The following is a 20171-nucleotide window of genomic DNA, read 5'->3' as shown; positions in this document are numbered from 1 at the left end:
GTTATTTTTAGGGAACTCCGCCGTGTCGGGTCAAACGTACATTACTGATGTGTACCTCACAAGTACTTTTTAAGGCTGATATGACCCACCCCTTTTCCTGTCTCCTCTCAGTTATGGATATTATAATACAAGAGTTTTTACGGTGGGTGGCCCGCCTTGGCTAACATTCGGTGCAATAGGGGTAGTTGATGCACCGAACCGAGTTCTCTTATTTTGCTTTACGAGGAAGGTGATCATAGGTGCAAACTGAAGCGGAAGAGCAAGCTCCTTTTATCGATCCTTAAAACGCCAGAACGTTTAACAAAAAAATGCCACCTACTAAAATCAGTGCGGTGTAATCTTTTCGATTTGCGATTGCACCTATGGCAGCTATGGGTGCCACTGTGGCCCTATGGATCCTCCTTAAAACTAAAGTGCCGATGTAACCCCTGAAAGGCTGAAAGGAAATCTAGCCAAATGCGATTCAGCCGAAATCTCCTAATTGCCAAGATTGCAATCCAAGACCTCCAATTCCAAGTTCTAGACGGTCGGTTGCACAGTCGCCAAAGGGGTCCATACGAGGGAAGGCCGTTATGAATATCTAGCTGGGACCGATGAATTTGCATTCGAGTTCCGATGGATGCATCTTCACCCCAGAGCGATCCAAGGTAAGAAAGACGAAAGAAATAAACAGAAATTTAGCCTCGCGCCCGCTAACACGTGCATGAACTTGTTTTGGTGATTAAGGCCTAAGATTTGGTACCAATGGCTCTTGCATCCGCGTCGTCATATAGAATCGACGCGTGAATTAGACCCCGCGAGCGAAGCTCCGGCGGGTCATTCTCGATTCGCTATGACGCCGTTTCTCAAGAGCCTCCCGCGGCGGCGGCGATTCCTTATCGTCATACCCGTTGTGGCGTTACTAGTCTGGGCCTTACTCCCTACCAGGTTGAATACTCCGAACACATTCTTGCACACTTTCAGGGGCTCATTAGGGAAATCTAGCCATGACGTTTTACGATATATAGACCCCCTCATAGGCACCGTGAACGGAGGTAGGTAACGCGCATAAGTTAAATTTATCATTGGAGAGCTTCAACTAAGTTCGGTTTTTAGGTCATGTCTTCCCTGGCGCAACTCTACCGTATGGTATGTCGCTTAAGAGACTGCACGCTTGAAAACTCCTCAGGCACTGACTACCTGTCATCTAGGCATGGCAAAGGCCGTAGCAGACTCAAGTGACCGTGGAGAAATCGCCGCAGGGTTCGTCTCGGACGACTCTGACATTCAGGGCTTCTCTCACTTACACGATTCAGGTACTGGAGGGGTGAGTGGATGGATGCTACTTTTCGAATGAATCTAACTTGCAATAGAGCCCTTCATTGGGAAACTTTCCTCTATTCGTACATCCAGGATGTCCCGAGGATGACTTCGCTCAGTGCAAATATACATATATTGGTAGAAGTGTTCCGAGAATCGATGGGTCCGCTACGGCACGCCCAGGGTACTTTGCTATTGGCCTCAATAACTCGGTCAACGCGGAAATGACGGCGACGCAGCACGCCACTCTCTACAGATTTAGCCTCCCCAAAACTTCAGAGGTGCTGTCACATAAGGTCATAGTACCTACCAATCCTCTGGTCCTGCTAGATTTAATGGATCTTGGTAACTCTCGAACCGGAGGTGACATTCAAGTAAACCCAGACACGGGAAGAATAACAGGAAATGGGTCATTCAGCCCGTCATTTGGCAGCGGAACGTACACCGCACATGTCTGTGCGGATTTCCGAGGCGCCGACATCCGCAAGACAGGCATTTTCATACAAACCAACGTGACCGACGAGGTTCAGGCCATGGGACATCTAGGAAGCAATTTCTACATTCCTTCTGGCTCGGCGGGTGCTTGGATACATTTCGCGCACTCGGATCAGATCATGGCCCGGGTGGGACTGTCGTTCATATCGGTGGAACAAGCATGTCACAACGCAGAGGTCGAAATTCCAGACTTTGGCTTTGAGGACGTGGTGAAGGCTGCCGAGAGTGCTTGGAAGGAAAAGTTGTCCGTGATCAAACCCGATTCCTCGGGTATGAGCCATGAATTCCTTACTACATTTTGGTCGGGACTTTACCGCGCGCTGATCTCACCTCAAGACTACACGGGTGAAAACCAGCTCTGGAAGTCCGACGAACCGTATTATGACTCTTTTTATTGCATATGGGATTCATTCCGTGCGCAACACCCCCTCCTTACCATCATCGACCCCACGATCCAAACGAAAATGGTGAGGTCGCTAATTGACACGTACAAGCACGAAGGGAAGTTGCCAGATTGTCGCATGAGTTTTAGCAAAGGTTACACCCAGGGAGGTTCGAATGCCGATGTGGTTCTCGCAGATGCCTTTATCAAAAACCTCACAGAGGGTATCGACTGGAATCTCGGCTATGAGGCAGTCGTCTCCGATGCAGAGGTAGAACCGAAAGACTGGTCTACGACTGGACGCGGCGGTCTCGTGAGCTGGCACACGCTGGGTTACATACCATACGATGATCATGACACAAATGGGACAGGGCCTATGAGTCGAGGCATTTCACGAACGGTGGAATACGCGTATGACGACTTCGTGATCGCGTTAATGGCACGGGGGCTAGGCCACAAGAACGACGAGTCCAAGTATCTGCAGCGCAGTCGGAACTGGAAGAATCTGTTCAATCCAGAGCAGGAGGACCGACATCGTGACGAGGCCGGGAATGTGCAAATGTCGGCGTTCAAGGGCTTTCTACAACCACGGTTCCGCAATGGTACCTGGCGATATCAAGTTAGTATCTAAGATTCTCCTCCTAATACTCGTTTTTAAGTGAAGTTTTGAATCACCACTTCCGACCGTTTCGCGTATTCTTAGAATAGGGCATTTGCTGACTCCAAATTGCGCATTAGAATACACGGCTTTGCAGTCCCATATACCAACAGCATAGTTGTTATTTTGACACGCAGTATGAGACATATGAGGGGAGTCCGTGGCTATACACATTTTACGTACCACAAGACATGGCCGCGCTTATAGAAGCGTTAGGGGGGCATGAGACTTTCATCGAGAGACTTGACTACTTCCACTCATCGGGTATCAACTACATGGGCAATGAGCCCAACTTTCTAACGACGTTCCAATTCCATTACGGTGGACGGCCCGGTCGTAGTAATTACTGGCTGCACCAGTACATCCCAGGGCAGTTCAATAACAGCATCAACGGGATCCCCGGTAACGACGACTGCGCCATGGGTGCCTTTACAGCATTCGCATTTATGGGATTTTATCCAGTAGCTGGCCAGGATGTGTACTTGCTTACGGCACCCATGTTCCGACAGGTCAGTATCCAAACACCATCGGGGAAGCCGGCGATACTGCGAAACGTCGGTGGATTCGACGCGCCGCAGTACCGCAACATCTACATTCAAAGTGCCAGGTTAGACGGGAAGCCATATACGCGAAATTGGATCACACATGACTTCTTCGCAAACGGGGGCACGCTAGAGTTCGTATTGGGATCTACAGAGAGCGATTGGGGAACGAGAGACGAGGATCTGCCACCTAGTCTATCGACGGGGATGCTGGACTGATTTGATAAATGAAGTCGATTGGTGATTACCATCGAGATTAAGGAACTTGGGGACGGAAAGGGCTGTGATCAGAAGGGATATGGCTCTAGGTTGTAAGACGTATACCTAGAAGGTATGGTTGCCCGCAGTCCCTCAGCAGCTAAGGGAGAATGCAAGTTCCTATAGGGATAGGAGAATAGGAGATTAAAAAAAAGGGAGCTCTCAGTCGGGGAATCGAACCCCGGTCACAGGCGTGACAAGCCCGTATCCTAACCACTAGACGAACTGAGAATTAATCGTGAATGATATGAGATTCACGTGCTTGTTGTTTCTAGGATAAAATGCGGACTAAATGGATTGTATTTCGAAGCAGGCACCTGCTGTTTGAAATCCGAAGTCTCGGGATGCTTTGCGTACAGGGTAAGGGCTAGCTGTACCATGGATACATATAAACTGAAGGGTAAGTGGACTCTTATACGCTTAGGAGGCTGCAACTACCCGACCAAGTGACTCTATCTAACCCAGCAGTTTGTACGTTTGTACGGGTAACTCGTTATCTTAAGTAGATCTATCTTACTGGCACCCGAAATGCGACGGGAACCTACAGTATCTTTCGGCTACATGACATAGGTACAATATCTACTCTCGATCGAGCCGATGGTAATTCCGACACGCAGGTACGGTAAAGAATATACGACGTAAGGCGCGAAAAAACACAAGACAAATATTATCAACACCTTACACATTACCACCTACACCCAGGATAGGGATCACCAGATCCGAAGCAAGTTACGAACTATTCCTCGTCATCTTCATCTTCTTCGCCTTCCTGCTCTTCCGTCCCGCCATCAGCCTCATCGGAATCGCTCTCGGCGTTAGGGTCCGGCCTAACGACGCTATTGAGAAACGTGACCTATGTTGGTATCCCAGTTAGTCCGTACGATCTATATGAACAAGTCAAAGGGAATTTTATGGACACGACTCACAAATTCGACCATAGCGGAAATGACACTCATAACTTTATCCTGCGCGTCGTCGGCGAGAAGGTCCGAGTCGTTGATCTGCGTGCTGATAGTGTAGTTTCGTAGCTTGAGAAGCTCTATATACTTATGATCCGGGTGGAAGCCCTGCTTTGGTGAGCATACCATCTATACTAGAAACGCCTTCAAAACTAGAGGGGTAGTACTAACCTTGGGTTTCGTCTTGAGCGCGTTTGCCTGGTTCTTCGCCGCGAACGCCGCTATCACAGACTTTTCGCTGCCAGACTTTGCCTCGGGTAGAAATGTCTTCCGAAACGTAGGATTCGTCAGGACTCGACTTATACGATGGGGGCGCTCGTCGACGCTCGCGCGCAACCGGGCTAACGCGTCGGCCTCTGGATGCCATACGCCTCCACCTACTAGACACCGACCGGGTTCGACGTGAACGTAATAGCAAGCGTATGGGCCTTTTCGGCCAGTCCGTGACCACCCTGCAGAGAAGTGAGGCTATTTATACGGAATTTTCCTCGTTAGGACAGAGTTCTATTTTAGGGGAAGAGATAGAAAATTGAAGGGAGTAGAACACACCTTATACGGAGTTTGATCTTTACTGAATCGGACGTCTCGGTATATCCGAAAGATGACGTCTTTCACCGGCAACCACGGAATAGTCTCGTCTGCCTCGATGATTTTCTCTGTAAGAGTCTCCACGAATGATTCCCAATCTTTGAGTGACCTTCTATATTCCTTATCGTGTGCTACAAGCGGTTACATCTTGTTAGACAAGGAACAACTAGATGCGAGAAACATCCACGATGTGAAAAATCAACATACATTTAAGCCAACTCCGTTTGTTGTTGGCCTTGAGATCTTCCAGAAACAAGAAAGTGTTTTTATGGAGTCGGGTATCCTCATATTCGACGCCATCAGTATCTCTTAACTGGATTGCTACAATCATTTAATTAGAATTAAAGCTATTTATTAACAAGCCGATGCGTTAAGGTAGAGCACTGAGATGGACAATACATTCTTACCTGGAATGAAGGTAATACGGTTTTCGTCGTCATCATCGTCATCATCATCGTCGCTATCTTCATCGACTATCGGCTCTTCGGAGTCGGCCTCCTTTTCTCTCTTAGACTTGCCCCGAGCCTTTGGCGTGATCTTTGTCCTTTCTAGATCTTGGGTCTTTTTATTAGACTTCTGTGTGGTCTTGGTCTGGGTTTTTGGAGGCCTTCCACGACCTCGCTTCTGTGCCACGGGCCGTTCTCCTTCACTTTCAGAGTTGTCCTCAGCAAACGCGGCATCCCGGCCATCATCCTCAGATATATCTTTGGCATCTTCATACTGCAATTCGTCATCCGATTCTTTTACTTGAGCTTTTATCCGTCGAGAAGGTTTCCCCTTAGCCGTAGTTTTCGCAGTCTTACGAGGCGGTAGCTCTTCATCTGAGTTGTCATTGTCCTCAAAGTATGCACTCTTCTTACTACTGAGGCTAATGCGGTGAGATCTGCGACGGGATTTGCCAGTGGCCTCTACAGTAGACGGCTTAGTTACGGTACCTTTTTTAGGAGGCATGACTCAAGTATTAATTGTATGGATTTTCTTTCGTGTTCGGAATGTTAGTTGATTTCCTCAAATCAAGACACAGATCTATAAATATAGTTGAATTCGACGGATGAGTCGGTTGGTGACGCGTTGAGGAGAATCGCGGGGTGGCAATAGGGAACACGGTATCACGTGATAACTTCATTGTTTCATCTCATTGCGTCGCAGGGAACCCGGCAACTATACCTAAGGTACCTCCTAGGTACGGCTACCTATCACATGTACTTTGTACATAAGTCCGCTCTCTTATCGCCTAAAAATAGAAATGTCAATCGCCGCTAATCTTAGATTCAATTATAGCCGCAATCTTCAACTGCGAATGTACGAAGTATTCCGTACCTAAATAGTTCATGTTGATCTAAATGGGAAATCTTTATAGTATAGGTGCTCATTGTTTAGCTGCAATCACTATATTTCTTTGCTATTTTGGGGCGAGCCTGTGCCGCTCTCACCCGATCCGCATTCCCACGCATATATTAACTTCCCGGGGTGTTATTAATAGTCGGAACATATTGCTCCTTCTAAACACCACCTCCGTGATAGGTCCCTGTTCGAGATCCTCATAACGCCTCGACCCGACAGCGGCGCATACATTTATCGTCCTTTTCGGGTCCGCGACGTCCGGCACGGTTGTCCATTGTGGCTAGTCCTCGACAATGTTTATCAAATAATGATCCCCGAGCCTATAAGGACTTCGGTTGGATGGCCAGGATTGAAGCGAGCATTTAGTCCCGAGTCTATCCTCGGCTAGAATGACCCACACTCGTAATTAAATCCCCTAAATTATCACCAGGCAGCTTCGTGAGAGGTAACTACCGTTGTAGTCTGATCAGCCAAGTCCCGAATTAGGTCCCATCCGACCTAGCGGTGTTCTATCTCGCGGCTTCTCTATCAAGTCTGCGTATCCTTCCAGCCCGGCGCCAATCACTTTTACGATATCAAAGATATGTGATCCTTTAAACGTCTCAGCCCAGAGCCGAATCACGGCTACGGCAAGCTGGCGCAACTTCGTACCGTCGTTCGCAGCCATATCCATGTTTGGTGGACCGTGACCCGGGCCGCCCCCTGAGAGCGAAGGGTCAATCGGCACCGCAAACTCTGTTTCATCTAGCATATGTCGGAGCATTTCGAGAAGGTTTCGTTCATCGGGCTCAGGAGGCGCCCCTGTCGGGCCGGTCGAAGCAAGAGTCATCAGCCATTTCGAAAGGAGGATAGCGCATTCCAAATTGCATACTACGCCGACGTTAGCTTCCGTATTCTTTTACCATACTCTTGGAATTTTCTTTGAATACTTACGCGAGTGCTGCATACTCCATTCCGATGACTTCCTCCTCGCTACATAGTTGACACCTACTTTAACAAGCAAAGACAATGCATGTATGGCTTGAAAGACGGCTCGGTTGAGGCGCACACTGCGAACAAGATATGGTGCGTCATGGAAAGACTGTGCGATCTGACTCGCTTCTCTTGTTTCGAGGGTTCTGCTTGGACTCAAATCTGTATACAACCGGATAGAAGCTAACCGCCAAAGTGCGGTCGAATTATAAGTAACGGAGCCACCGGGAAATGAATCTGGGCTGCTCTGGTGGCTACCTTCTGTTATGCGTGCCTGGTGCTGTTCGAAACTCATCTGCCAGATCCTCAGGGCCTGAAAGCAATCTTCAACATCATCATGACGAAGTCCCCCAAAGAGTGACACGGAATTAAAAGATGTCTGCTTTAGGAGAAAGATATGTTGTAATATGGCATGGATGAGGATGTAATTACCGAGAGAGGACATGTAAGCTGGAGGTCCTTGTGGTGGTCTGCTGAATAATCTCGCAAACGCATCCTGGAGCGATATATCCATGCTAGGGAATGATTGACGAGCTTCTTGCCACTGCCAAGCTGTTTCCGCCCTCCAAAGCTTTGATGAATGTGGGAGAATAAGGTTAAGTTCCGATGTCAATAGTAGAGGTGGCATATTATACGCAATACTACACAGATTAAAGAAACTGTACGCAATGAGCTTTGTGCGATTAGATCCTTCTATCCGGACCCAGGCCTCCCAATCGGCCGTCTGCGTGGACTCTGAAAGAAATCCTTCCTCGCGCACCAGGAGAGCCAGAAGACTTTGCAATGACAAAGCCTCTCGAAGAATAGCTTTTGCGCCCCAGAGCCCAACGGCAAACAATAGAAGAAGAGCCTGAATAGTTTCCATGCGAGACTGAGGAGTATTAGGAGAACTTAAAGAAAATTAGTTAGTTACATATTAAAAAGATGCATGTAGTTGGGTTTTCTTACTAAGGCTCTCGGTGCGTATCTTGGGTCATCGAACGTTCCTGTTGAACAGAACTAAAGGAATGGCGGAATCCATGGCTTGGAGATGGCCGTGTAGAATGAGGGCTATACGCCGCTGGAGTTGGTAACAAACCGTGCACTTCGTGACTGTGGCGACGTCGGATTTGTTCAAGCGCTACTGCTTTAGCTGCATACCATAAAGCATTTGATCGATGGCTCTCAAATCTATATTGTGCGCCTACTGCTAATATCGCCAGTAGGAGTTCCGGGGCGAGATCGGCGGCCGTTATCGTTGGCAGATGCAGTATCGGCAAGTGTTCATGGAAACCGCTTACATACCCTTCTAGAAACCTAGTGAGAGTATGCCTGGAAGGAAATACGAAATCATTCGGTAAAACGGATGAGAATTCGTCGAGTCGATTTTTTATAACGGTATGGTCCATTACAGAAACCCTCATGGGCTGTGACCTCGTTGATTCGTCATGTGTTCTGGAGCCACCTTCCGTTGGATCTCTTGGGTCAGGGGCTAATGATGGGAAGCGAGAGGGGAACTGAGATGACGGCTTGGAAAGCCCGCCCCGTTGAATATCGGAAAGATGCCGTGGCCACATACCCATACTCTGATCCGCGTCGAAGGCTTGTGGGAGGAAGTGAGACGACGTCGCAAACTCATCTAAGAAGAGATTGTAATCGTCAAAAGCAGATGGTCCGGCCGGATTGGGTAGTCCATGTGACATAGCTACAGGTTCGGGCTCACGTCCGCGGTCGGTATATGGTATTCCTTCGTCGTATGATTTGATGCGTGTTAAACCGGCCACTGGTTGTCCAATATCCGTCATCATCGGTTGCATCGAGTTAACCTCGTTCGCAGAAGCAATTTGTGTGGCAGCATCAGACAAAAGGTCAAGATTGCAAGCTGCAGCCCTGGCGGAGTGACGAGGATCAGGAGCGAGCGGAGGTACTGTCACAGAAGAGGACATAGAATCTGAATGATAGTGCGCCGGGTGAGCCCGAGGCATTCCCATCATTTCGGAGTCGACATGGCTTTCAGTTGATAGAGGCGGTTGGGCAGCGCCGGCCGTCGACGGCTTCCGGGGCCGGTTACCGTCCTTATTAGACCCTTCATTGAGATGGACGAGTTTCTCGTGGCGGACGAGGAGATCCCTGATGTCCATATAAGCATATTCACAAGAGACGAGAGAAGGTGGAAGGTAGGGGGTTACTAGTAAGGGATTATAGAGGGGAATAGGAGGTTTCAGGGCTGTAAGACATGAGTGGTGTGTATGTGTATCCTTATTGTAAAAGACCTGAGGGACCTAGAGAATCTGAGGAGGGGGGATGGGGGTAGTTTAGCGCCTACAAAAGACGATAAGTGGTTGGACGGCTGTGGGCAAGGCGAAGTCCACCACCACAAATAGGAAATTGGTAACTTAGTCAAGGACAGAATAAATAAAGGAACAAATTAACTAACCGACGTCCAAACGTCTTCCCGCAGCGAGCCCACCCGCACGAGAATGGCTTCTCTTTGGTATGAGTTCTCTCATGGCGTTGAACATGCTCTACACGCCTAATTTGGGGATTGCCGTGTAAGTAAATTGCCAGCGTATATAGATATAGTACAAGGCGATAAATAGACCCAGGGACCCTTACCTAAAACGTTTGTCGCAAAACTTGCACGGCAGGGTTTTGGGCTTCTGCTGCCGACCTTCCACGCCGTCCTCGGCTGTACCAGTGATGCCAGAGCCTTCTATGGACGGCATGGTTTGCATTTGGGGTCAGGATAAGTTAACAATAATTAGTATAAGGTAAGTCCCTGTACAAAATATGGGTGTAATGCAGATGAAGTCACGCAACACCCGGAAGTGGGGGTAAGTCGGAAGGGTATAAGATCCAGGGCCAGGAAGTTATGCCGGAAAGAGGAATGAATGTCTTGCGGGGTGGACGGTGGATGGATGAATTCATAGGCGTAATAGATGTATGTGGTATCAATCGATTCTAAGTATACTCGGAACGTAACGCGAGATTCCACCACATTTGTCCTCACTGCCTCCCCCAAGTGATCGACCGCTCGCCGAGCTGGCGGCCAACGTGGTGATCAGCAGAGCTCGGAGATCCTAAAGGGTTTGGATGGCCGTACGAAACTAGTAGGGCTGAGGTAACCCGTCAACGCCTGGTAACAAATAAGGCTGCGGTTTGATACGTTTTTCACAGAGAACCAGAACTGACGATCCTGGGTTAATTAACCGACGGGGAGGAATACTGCTACTAGTAGGCTTATTGGTCGATGATAATGGTGGCGCGGAGAAGGCGAGAGGATTAAGTATGTGATGTATTTTGAAATTCTACGGCCGAGATTGAATTGGGGATTTTAACTGCCAAGCGGTAGGAAGACACACGTGGATTCGGAATAAGGCTAATGGGAAACGAGATGAAACGAATGAAATGGGCGAACGATATGGTAAGTAGATTTGGATGAGATGGAGAAGGCAACAGTATTGACGATGGTTGAATTTGAATTCGGGGTTTTGCTAAATTGTTATGTGTAAGATGAGGAGTGAGGAGGAGGATTGTGAGGAGGAGAATTGTAAGGAGGGGACGGAGAGGAGGATGCGGAGATGGGGGAAATCGTTAGGTCGTAACTTAATTTTTTAGTGAAGGAAACGCCTGTAGTAACGGGGTAGCTGCCGGCGTCCCTGCGAGTGAAACCCGAACCTGCCATAAGAAATAATAGAGAAAAGTGGCGCCGGGTCAGAAATGGTAGACTTTACTTACACCGACTCCAACTTACATATATATCACATATGTGACATTATTCTTTTACTTTCTTACATTATTTACTTGGTATATGTACAACTGTGTCTGTGTTAAGCCCCTATTCTACTCGTCCATCTAGTTAACGCTGTATTAGGGATTGGTAAGCTGATGAAGAATGACACTGTTACCGAGAGGAGAATTCGTCTTACCGACATGTAGCTCCTCCTCATTCATTCATTCATTCATTTATTGTTGATGCAAGACACCTCATGTAGGTACGCATATCACGCCTATAACAAGCGAGCTGCAGCCCTTGGTAAGGTACATGCAGGAAGAGTAATAAACGTACGCAAGGTCTATGATTTCGTAGATAGCAGCGTCAGATTTTTTAGGTGCATTCCCCGCCCCCAGACATAAACAAGCACTGGGGATGGGGTGCCCTGTCAGTTAACCCCATATTCATCGATAGCACCCCTCGGTACAGTCTCCGCATTGGAGAAACTAGCTACATGCCAGCATGAGTGGGAAAGTGTGGGGGGCGGGGGTAGCCAATCAGCTGAGGATGACATAGATGAGAGGTAACTCACCTGCTGCGTATAGGTTACAATATTGCTACTTTTTTAGGACGTCTACCAACTCGTATCATATCTTACCCCGAAGTTAGGCGGTCAATCGTTGCTATTGGGGTTTAAAAAATAGTTAACGGTAGCTTTGAGCTTAGTTATATATTGGAGGATTCAATTGAGATCTTACGTCAACAATAAACAAGATCGTGGGAAATAACACTAAGGCTTTTAGCGGAGTCGTGATTGGTGGGATTGGAGTAAAGTGTTCAAAATGAGAAGATGGGGTGGAAACGAAAGGGAAAAGAGAAGGACGAGGAAACGAGGTTGTTTCCTATCAGGTTCCATATTGTTACAACGAACGCTCGTTATTCGTAGCCCCGTTAGAAGGTAGGTCAGGTTTCCGTAGCAGTAGCAAGATGGTACGTAGGTAACACGGCTGCACGAGTAACGCCTGTTTTAAGCCCAAGGCACGCCACTTGGAACTCAAATTAAGACGAATGGCCCATCGAATTCGGATAGCGTTGATCTTCTCCTCAACTGAGGCTCCTTATAGTAGTGATCGGCAAGGTCTGACCTTGCCATAGATTGCTTTGCCGGCCGGCCAGGCAAAGAGGGGAATATTGACGATGATAGTAAGAGGTATGGCCTGGTGTTGTGATACGGTAGATACCTCACGTAAGAGGTACTATACCTACGATGTAGTGAGAGGAATAATCTTACATTAGACACTTAGCAATTACACGTGCTGCGTCCCCAAAACGCCGTTCTTGTGATATATAAATGGGAGACGGTGGGTTTTTGTAGATTTTTCAAATTGATTTCGCTCGTAACTCGGTATGATTGAAATCGAAGAATTGCAAATTACCCGAATATGTGGAGTTAAGTTGGAAGTTGGGGAACTGGGGCGTGACAATGGGCAGCGGGCAATGGGAATACGGAAATTCGAATGCGGAGTACGTATAATGGAAGTTACAATCAACCTAAAATGAACTAAAATATAGGTTATGTCCTACCCTAAACCCTGGTCCGTGTAACGAGATATGACCTCGCTAAAAGAGGTACCTAAGGTAAACTTACCAACACGACGGCTTTCCTTATCCGACTATTAGAACTTGCCCACCAAGGGTTAGATAGACTCACAAACACACTACTTACCTAATGTCAGATTATGTCTGGCAATTTACTAAAGCGACTCGGCAGCTACGTATGTAGAAGTGCTCATTTTAGTATGATGCGATGCCCTGACTAACCTACTACGTATTCTCGTGACTTACCGAGTTCGCAAATATAGCCGCTCTTCCGGTGGTGGACTGACTAGTTCCGGAGACCCCATATAAGGCCCTTCTCAGATACCGCGACACCCACCAGTTAGCGAACCCCGGATTTCATCAAAACCTGCATACCAAGAACCGTAGCGCCAAGGTCCCACCGCAGCAGTAATCATCAGCGGGATCAGAGATGGTGGGCCTCAAAGCGCTGTCCTTGGACGGATAATCACAAATTAAGATCCGGTATTGAAGTTGGAAGTATTGAGGAACCCGAGCTATGAGCCGGCAAAGCTCCATAACTGATGCCATCGCCGCCGTCAATGGCTGAGATATTCCTACCAGAACTCGCTTCTTGGCAGATTCGGTTGGGGTGGACCAAAAGCCCTCATGACAAGATCCCATGATAGCATCCCAACGACTCTATAGGTAGGCTAAAAGAGAACAGAGGTTGCGAGGTTCGGTGTAATAGCTTAAGCTCTCGATATTGAAGAATTGTCTTCTCCTTGGTCACTATGTTAGGTAGGTAGATACATCGAAGCGGAGTAGGAAAGTGATCGCAAAGAGACGCCGGCAGATGATCTTGAGGGGATGAATGATTCAAGCCTTATCGCCAAGACTCGATGGAGACCAAGATGAAGCTGAATTCTAGCTCTTAAAAGAGGGGAAAGCTTCGTTTGCAGTGACTCGAGTCTGAGGGAGAGGGAGAGGAGCGTGTGGGTGTTCGATCTTTATGGGTTAGGGTAGAAGGTTTGAAGGGCAGCGACTATTTAATACGAATTATATTTTATCCAAGTTTGCGCTTTGGTAATGTCTAAGTAAGATTTCCCTTTAAATACATGTCTGTCGGGTAATGGTTTAACGGTGATACCGAGCATGTAAGTGTTGGTGTAAGTGTAAGTAAAACCGTCAGCCACAGATCCGACAAACATGGTCTCACGCAAGAGGCGGCCGCGTGGCATTCTTTATAATTGTGCTACCATTAGCAATTCTCTGGAGATATCGGAAATGAGACGCTCTATATATGTATTACCTACATAATAATTTACTAATAGACGAATCAGAATGGGTGACGGTGTGTTGAGAGGAAAGGATGAACAAGCATAGATCGGATGAAGAAAAAGAGGAACAGTGTATTTAGCACAGTATCCTTAAGGATCGATTACTGTACCCTATCAGGTAACGCGTTCTGCCTTCCTAAGTCATGTTTTGAAACATTCCAAGGATATTTTAAGCATACAACCTTGGAAAACCCCCGGCCTCCCCCAGGTTTGGCCGATTCACCACCTTCCATTATCTGGCATTATTTAGATTGATCGAAACCCAATCGGGCCGTCCCCTGGATTTCAAGTAAGAATCCAACCAGCTCCAACCACGAATATCCATTTTCTATCCATTGTCTCCTAATAGCATTGAACAGTATTGCCAGACAAGCTCTCCTGTCGCCACAGAAAATTAAATGAAAAAGCTTAGCGCCAGGGGTACCGACTCTGCCATGAACAAATGCAACGCAACGCAGTAGTAACCTACCCAAAGCTTTTATCATGCATGGACAAGAAATCTTTTAGATGTTGAGTCTACATGGGTTAGACTTCTTGCGGATTGGGCTCAAAATCTCAGGTTTGGTTGGGACTGATCCCCAAGCATTGCGACAAGACGAAAAAGGAAAAAAAGAAAAGAAAAAGAAAATCATCCGATAGTGGCTATTCTCAAAATTCCAGGGCTGCGGATTTGTACATAGCGCCGGCGCGAAGCCGTGTCAGATGGCCCCCGGATAGCCCCCAGTCTAAGTCGATGACTTACATGTGGTCTCGAATGTCTCGCGGCTCCAACGTCACATGCTTGAAACAACCACCTTTACCTGGAACACTCCAACTAATTTAGGATGGCCAACGGTATCCAATCTCCTGTCGGCTCCTCCATCCTACCTATCACATCGCGCATGGTACCTGAATAGACGATTCCGTTTATAGTAGGAGGTTTCCAAGCCGCGGTAATGCCTGACCCTGAGAATATTCTCGCTCTACTGGTCCTAAGAGCTGCCGCAATGAAAGGATGACCTTCGATGCATACGGCTCCACCACCTTATACTTTGACAGAGTCCATATGCGTGCTAGTCGAAGCCTACCTCCGTACCTAGTTTTAGATCTCTGCGACCTTGGTCCCCACAATGCTACTTCGCTGGATCGTTTCCTCCAGGAATGTTGTGTCTTGGTAGAGTTTAACAAGGAGGTGCTCAATATACTCTATTCGAGTAGTCGAGCGGTCAAACCCCGTTCGCTAGTATGCAACCTTGCGCGTGGCTGTTGCGCTCGGTCGAATCAACCTAAGTTCGCTTGTTCAACATGGAGTTCGAAAAAGGTCAGGCAGGGGTCTTGCTTTAGCTTTCGACTATCTCATGTCTTTGATTTTTCTCCATCCTACGTAAGATCTTCAGTCACTGGGTAGTTCACGTTACCTTGAGGCTCCAACCCTGCTATTTATCATCGGTGCATGACCCAGCCAGCTGTGATAATCTCACAACATGTGACGACACCCAACTCTACCTTTCGTTTCTTTTCTCTTATAAGTTCTCTTCCTTCGTCCCAACTTGGGACCTATATGCATCTTGCTGTTCGTGTCTTCATCACTCAGTTTGCAATATGCGGTTCCAAACATTCCTTTCGGCTGCAATCGGCCTCGCCGCCACCGTAAACGCTTACTGGCTTGAGGATATAACTCGTAAGAGTGCCCTTGATGTCTCCTAGATGAAGCATAAATTAACATCCAAACAGACCAGGGCGTCGCACCTTTTGGAGGTGATGGCTATACGGTGTTCCGTAATGTTAAAGACTTCGGTGCCAAAGGTGATGGAACGACAGACGACACTGCTGCCATCACGGCGGCCATGAACACGCCTGACAACAGGTGCTTGCAAGGATGTGTATGTTATACTCGGCGGGGTGGTACACTTCTACTGAATATGTTATGAGTACTGACATTTGAAAAACCTAGGCTTCTACCACTACGACTCCGGCAGTCGTTTACTTCCCATCAGGAACCTATATAATCTCCAAGTCCATTGTCCCACCGTATTTTACTCAGATGGTCGGTGATCCGTCCAATCGACCCGTGATCAAAGGTAGTGCCGACTTCCAAGGTTTTGGTCTGATCGACGGCAACCCTTACTATAGCGAGAACTTGAACTGGGTTTCGACAAACGTCTTTTACCGTCAAATTCGCAACTTTGTCTTTGATACCACCGGTATTGCGCCGGCGACCGCAGCGACTGGTATCCATTGGCCAACTTCGCAAGCGACTAGTCTTATTAATGTCGAGTTCAACATGCCTACGGATCCCAGTGTCGTTCACGTCGGACTTTTCATTGAGAGCGGTAAGCTTTACATACCTCTCTGTTTACCCTTTGCCTTGGACTGACATTCGTAGGCTCCGGAGGTTTCATGAGTGACTTGACGTTCAATGGAGGCGCAACAGGAGCATCTATGGGCAACCAACAATACACCATGAGGAACCTGGTATTTAACAACTGTCAAACAGGTATGCCATCACACTACATGTAGGGGATATGGAATATTTATGTATTGACTATTGACCTATAGCCATTATCCAACTGTGGAACTGGGGCTGGACCTACATTGGACTGCAGATCAACAACTGCCAAAAGGGAATTGATATCACAGCCGGTGGATCTGATGCGATTGCGACTGGCTCCATTACAGTTATCGACAGTACTTTCAAGGACACTCCGGTCGGTATCACGACGGCAGCCCAATCTGGCTCTAAGCCGGACACAGCCGCAAGTATCATCTTGGAGAACCTCAACCTCCAGAATGTCCCTGTCGCAGTTCAGGGCCCGAGTGGTACTTTACTCGAAGGAGGTTCTACGACAATTGCAGCATGGGGCCAGGGTCACCAATACACACCCGACGGACCTAGCACATTCTCAGCAACTATCACCCCTAACACAAGGCCTGCCTCCCTCGTGGTCGACGGTGCTTACTACTCCCGATCAAAGCCTCAGTATGAGAATCTTGCTGCGTCCGATATCGTGAGCGCCCGAAGCTCCGGAGCTAAAGGTGATTCTACGACTGATGATGTAAGTTTACCCATGGTCTCGATAATATTAGTGATTTATTAACAAAGTAACAGACCGCAGCGCTACAGTCCGCCATTAACAGCGCAGCTTCCGCTGGAAAGGTTCTCTTCCTTGACCATGGTATCTACAAAGTTACTTCGACCCTAAGCATTCCGGCGAACTCAAAGATTGTCGGAGAAGGCTACCCTATCATCGTAGCCAGCGGCGCAACTTTTGGTGACATGAGCAACCCGAAGCCTCTGCTACAAGTCGGTGCCAACTCAGGCGATGCTGGACAAGTAGAGTTCTCGGACTTTGTTGTAGGAAGCCAAGGAGCTGCTCCTGGAGCTACTCTTATTGAGTGGAACCTGGCCTCAACAGCAGATACTCCGAGTGGTATGTGGGATGTCCACGCGAGGGTTGGTGGATTTACCGGCTCGGACTTCCAAGTCGCACAGTGCCTTAAGCAGCCCGGCTCCAGCACCATCGACGCGAATTGCATCGGCGCGTACATGTTAATGCACGTTACATCGAAGGCATCCAACCTCTATATGGAGAACACATGGCTGTGGACAGCTGACCACGACATTGAAGACGCCACCAACACACAGATTACTGTCTACTCTGGCAGGGGTCTCCGTAAGAACTATGTACTCTTTCTGGCTCTCACGGATCACTAACGGATTATAGTCATCGAATCGACCGTCGGAAACTTCTGGCTCGTTGGTACTGCTGTTGAGCATAACAACCTCTACAACTACCAGTTTTCTGGGACGAAGAACATCTTTGCCAGCATGCTCCAGACCGAGACCCCGTAAGTTGAATCCTATCTTTTCATAATTACCAATACTAACACTTTTTTAAGGTACTACCAGCCTACGCCGGATGCTACCAAGCCTTTCCCTGTAGTCACAGCTCTTAAGGACCCCGACTTTGCGACATCATGTTCTGGTGTTTCAGGAAACTGCGCCAATGCATGGGGTCTCCGTGTCGTCGACTCGTCAGATATTTTCATCTACGGTGCCGGCCACTATTCGTTCTTCAACAACTACAGTACTGGTAAGTCTAGATCCAAGCTTCCCATTTTCCTTAACAGCGAGAAGGATCCAGATATTAACTTTGTACCTTTCTAGATTGCTCTACCGTAGACGCAGGCGAAAACTGCCAGGCGCGAATCGTCTCGCTCGAAGGCTCGACTAGCAACGTTAACATCTACGCCCTCAACACAATCGGCTCTCTTAGCATGATCGATCAAGATGGCAAGAGTTTAGCCAAGTGGCAAGACAACGTCAACGTGTTCCCGGCGAATATCATGCTGTTCAGGACCGGCTAGAACCCGAGTCGATGTGAACAACCATCTCGCGCTGGAAGCGCTTCGCCAAAGAGCGGAATAATTCTATCCCTACGTGGACACCCAGGTTATACCAGATACAAATTGAGATCTGCGGGATATATCATAGGTTGCGTGGGCTGGTTTGCATATTATGTTTCGCTGTATATCCTTTAAATTATTGGAATTAAGTACCTTCAATGTATATAGTAGGTAATTTTAGTTGGATCTAAATTGCCATTTGGGAGGCTTGCTGGGAATAAACATTTGAGCCATCATCCATCTAGGGAATATCCAACATCGCCGCTTTCGCTTCCTAACTTGACTAATCGTGCTCGCATTCCCTCCGCCCTTGCCCTTTGCTTCTCATCCAGATTGCCAAAGTCACATTTATCTACCCACTATAATATTTACAGTTAGTATACTCTGCATCAATTATGGGCCGCTCTTAGGGCAAAAGGGGTAGCAGTAACAATGAAGAAATCAAACACTCACGCTACCAACAGCATGCTGCAGCACATTTCTAGCCCTCAATTTACCGCCAGCAACATGTCCAACAGACCCATGCAGACTCAAGCGCTCGCGACTGCCGTCATAACGGCCTCGATGCAGTATATTGTTATTATAAAACACGACATCTCCAGCATTAAGCTTCACAACTAATTGGCCCGGCATATCCGGCTCAAAAGGACCAGCAGCACGCTCTTGCTCGGTCCTAGGTCGTGCGTGCGATCCTGGCACCACGATCAAACTCTCGTCGCCATCGCACAGCGCTAGATTCCATTGAGCATGCCAAGCAGGCTCACTCAGGCGATTGATTTCTTCCTGGGCGCCGGCATCAGCAGGGATATCGTCGCGGTGCCAGCGCAGCTCGAAGTCTGTGCCGTCCGAGGGTCGCACGAGCAGATTGTACAGCTCCATGACTAGCTCGTCGTCTGAGCATGGGCCAAGTAGCTCCTTTGCCACGCCTAGGACCTCGTCGCCAAAGTAGCTTTTGGTGAACGTAGGAGCGTCGGGTAATGCTGGGTTCAGCAGGTGCTGGACTCCCCAGATCCCAACCCCAGGGCTCCACGTCCACGGTGGGAACTGCTTCCCGACCGTGCGCACATGTGGCCAGGACCCCTTGAGCGCGAGCTCCCTCGTGCGTTCTGCGGCGGCGCGCTGCTGCGAGACCTGTTCCGCGTTGAGGATCGACCTCAGGACTACGAACCCGTCCCTGTCCAGCTGAGAACGTAGTGTCGAGGTGGGCATCGTGGACGGCGGCAAAGGTATGTGTATACGGACCGAGGTCCTCGTGCTTTTGGATTAGGTAGTTACTTGGCTCTGCGCTGCGCACTAGCAGTTTGAAGTGTGACGTTCTAAATATACTTGCGTAACGTCGTCTTGAGTAACAGTCCTCTAGGCCTAGCCTTTGAATGGACGACTGTATGTTCTCGTGGTAGCGGCTTGGAGACTAGGCTACTGCTGCTTGGGGTAGGTTAGATCAAGCGTATGGTCCGGCCCGCGATAGAACCGAGTAATGCCCCTTATAGTTAGCTATTAGAATAAGGCTACGTGATCGACGAGTTGGAGTAGAAACGATGATATTCCTCCGGAGGGATGGATGGTCTAGTGATATGCAGGCAGGTAGACAAGGTATGTAGAGTTGGGATAGCGGTGGTGGAGATGATCTCATCGGATTGCGGGGTTGAATCGTCAAAGAACCTGTCGCCTCCACTAGTGTATGATACAACGTTGCG

At 48.2% G+C, this 20171-nt stretch overlaps 5 protein-coding genes and 1 non-coding gene across 6 annotated transcripts; 2 read left to right on the top strand and 4 right to left on the bottom strand.

The window, feature by feature from the left end:
• The first annotated feature begins 18 nt into the window (after nucleotides 1-18).
• Nucleotides 19-3895, top strand: F5Y00DRAFT_248259 (glycoside hydrolase family 92 protein). Its single transcript, XM_048009410.1, has 6 exons — nucleotides 19-647; nucleotides 727-1034; nucleotides 1096-1128; nucleotides 1191-1306; nucleotides 1353-2795; nucleotides 2915-3895. The coding sequence occupies exons 1-6, from the start codon at nucleotides 616-618 to the stop codon at nucleotides 3593-3595; spliced, it is 2613 nt and encodes an 870-aa protein (XP_047860575.1). The 5' UTR covers nucleotides 19-615; the 3' UTR covers nucleotides 3596-3895.
• F5Y00DRAFT_t145 lies at nucleotides 3794-3865 on the bottom strand. Its single transcript has one exon. It is a non-coding gene; the product is annotated as a tRNA-Asp (tRNA).
• F5Y00DRAFT_248255 (uncharacterized protein) lies at nucleotides 3886-6230 on the bottom strand. Its single transcript, XM_048009409.1, has 6 exons — nucleotides 5589-6230; nucleotides 5389-5502; nucleotides 5143-5312; nucleotides 4765-5061; nucleotides 4561-4701; nucleotides 3886-4487 (listed from the first exon to the last, which is right to left on the bottom strand). The coding sequence occupies exons 1-6, from the start codon at nucleotides 6130-6132 to the stop codon at nucleotides 4371-4373; spliced, it is 1383 nt and encodes a 460-aa protein (XP_047860574.1). The 5' UTR covers nucleotides 6133-6230; the 3' UTR covers nucleotides 3886-4370.
• A 629-nt stretch (nucleotides 6231-6859) lies between these two features.
• Nucleotides 6860-10484, bottom strand: F5Y00DRAFT_196325 (uncharacterized protein). Its single transcript, XM_048005268.1, has 5 exons — nucleotides 10093-10484; nucleotides 9914-10009; nucleotides 8446-9606; nucleotides 7459-8387; nucleotides 6860-7395 (listed from the first exon to the last, which is right to left on the bottom strand). The coding sequence occupies exons 1-5, from the start codon at nucleotides 10209-10211 to the stop codon at nucleotides 6992-6994; spliced, it is 2709 nt and encodes a 902-aa protein (XP_047860573.1). The 5' UTR covers nucleotides 10212-10484; the 3' UTR covers nucleotides 6860-6991.
• Nucleotides 10485-15572: 5088 nt separating this feature from the next.
• On the top strand, nucleotides 15573-18675 carry F5Y00DRAFT_196172 (glycoside hydrolase family 55 protein). The gene is made up of 9 exons (XM_048005266.1): nucleotides 15573-15748; nucleotides 15802-15950; nucleotides 16022-16400; nucleotides 16454-16564; nucleotides 16627-17123; nucleotides 17177-17741; nucleotides 17793-17916; nucleotides 17968-18161; nucleotides 18236-18675. Exons 1-9 carry the CDS (start codon nucleotides 15670-15672, stop codon nucleotides 18433-18435), a joined length of 2298 nt encoding a protein of 765 aa, XP_047860572.1. The 5' UTR covers nucleotides 15573-15669; the 3' UTR covers nucleotides 18436-18675.
• Nucleotides 18676-18707: 32 nt separating this feature from the next.
• F5Y00DRAFT_266369 (uncharacterized protein) lies at nucleotides 18708-19683 on the bottom strand (the record flags this gene model as incomplete). The annotated part of the gene is made up of 2 exons (XM_048011929.1): nucleotides 18708-18833; nucleotides 18928-19683. The coding sequence occupies 2 exons, from the start codon at nucleotides 19681-19683 to the stop codon at nucleotides 18708-18710; spliced, it is 882 nt and encodes a 293-aa protein (XP_047860571.1).
• Between the last annotated feature and the right edge of the window lie 488 nt (nucleotides 19684-20171).

The sequence above is a fragment of the Daldinia vernicosa genome, assembly GCF_022497035.1.
Source record: "Daldinia vernicosa strain CBS 139.73 unplaced genomic scaffold F5Y00scaffold_70, whole genome shotgun sequence".
Lineage (NCBI taxonomy): Eukaryota > Fungi > Ascomycota > Sordariomycetes > Xylariales > Hypoxylaceae > Daldinia > Daldinia vernicosa.
This window is presented reverse-complemented; position numbering and strand designations above follow the sequence as displayed.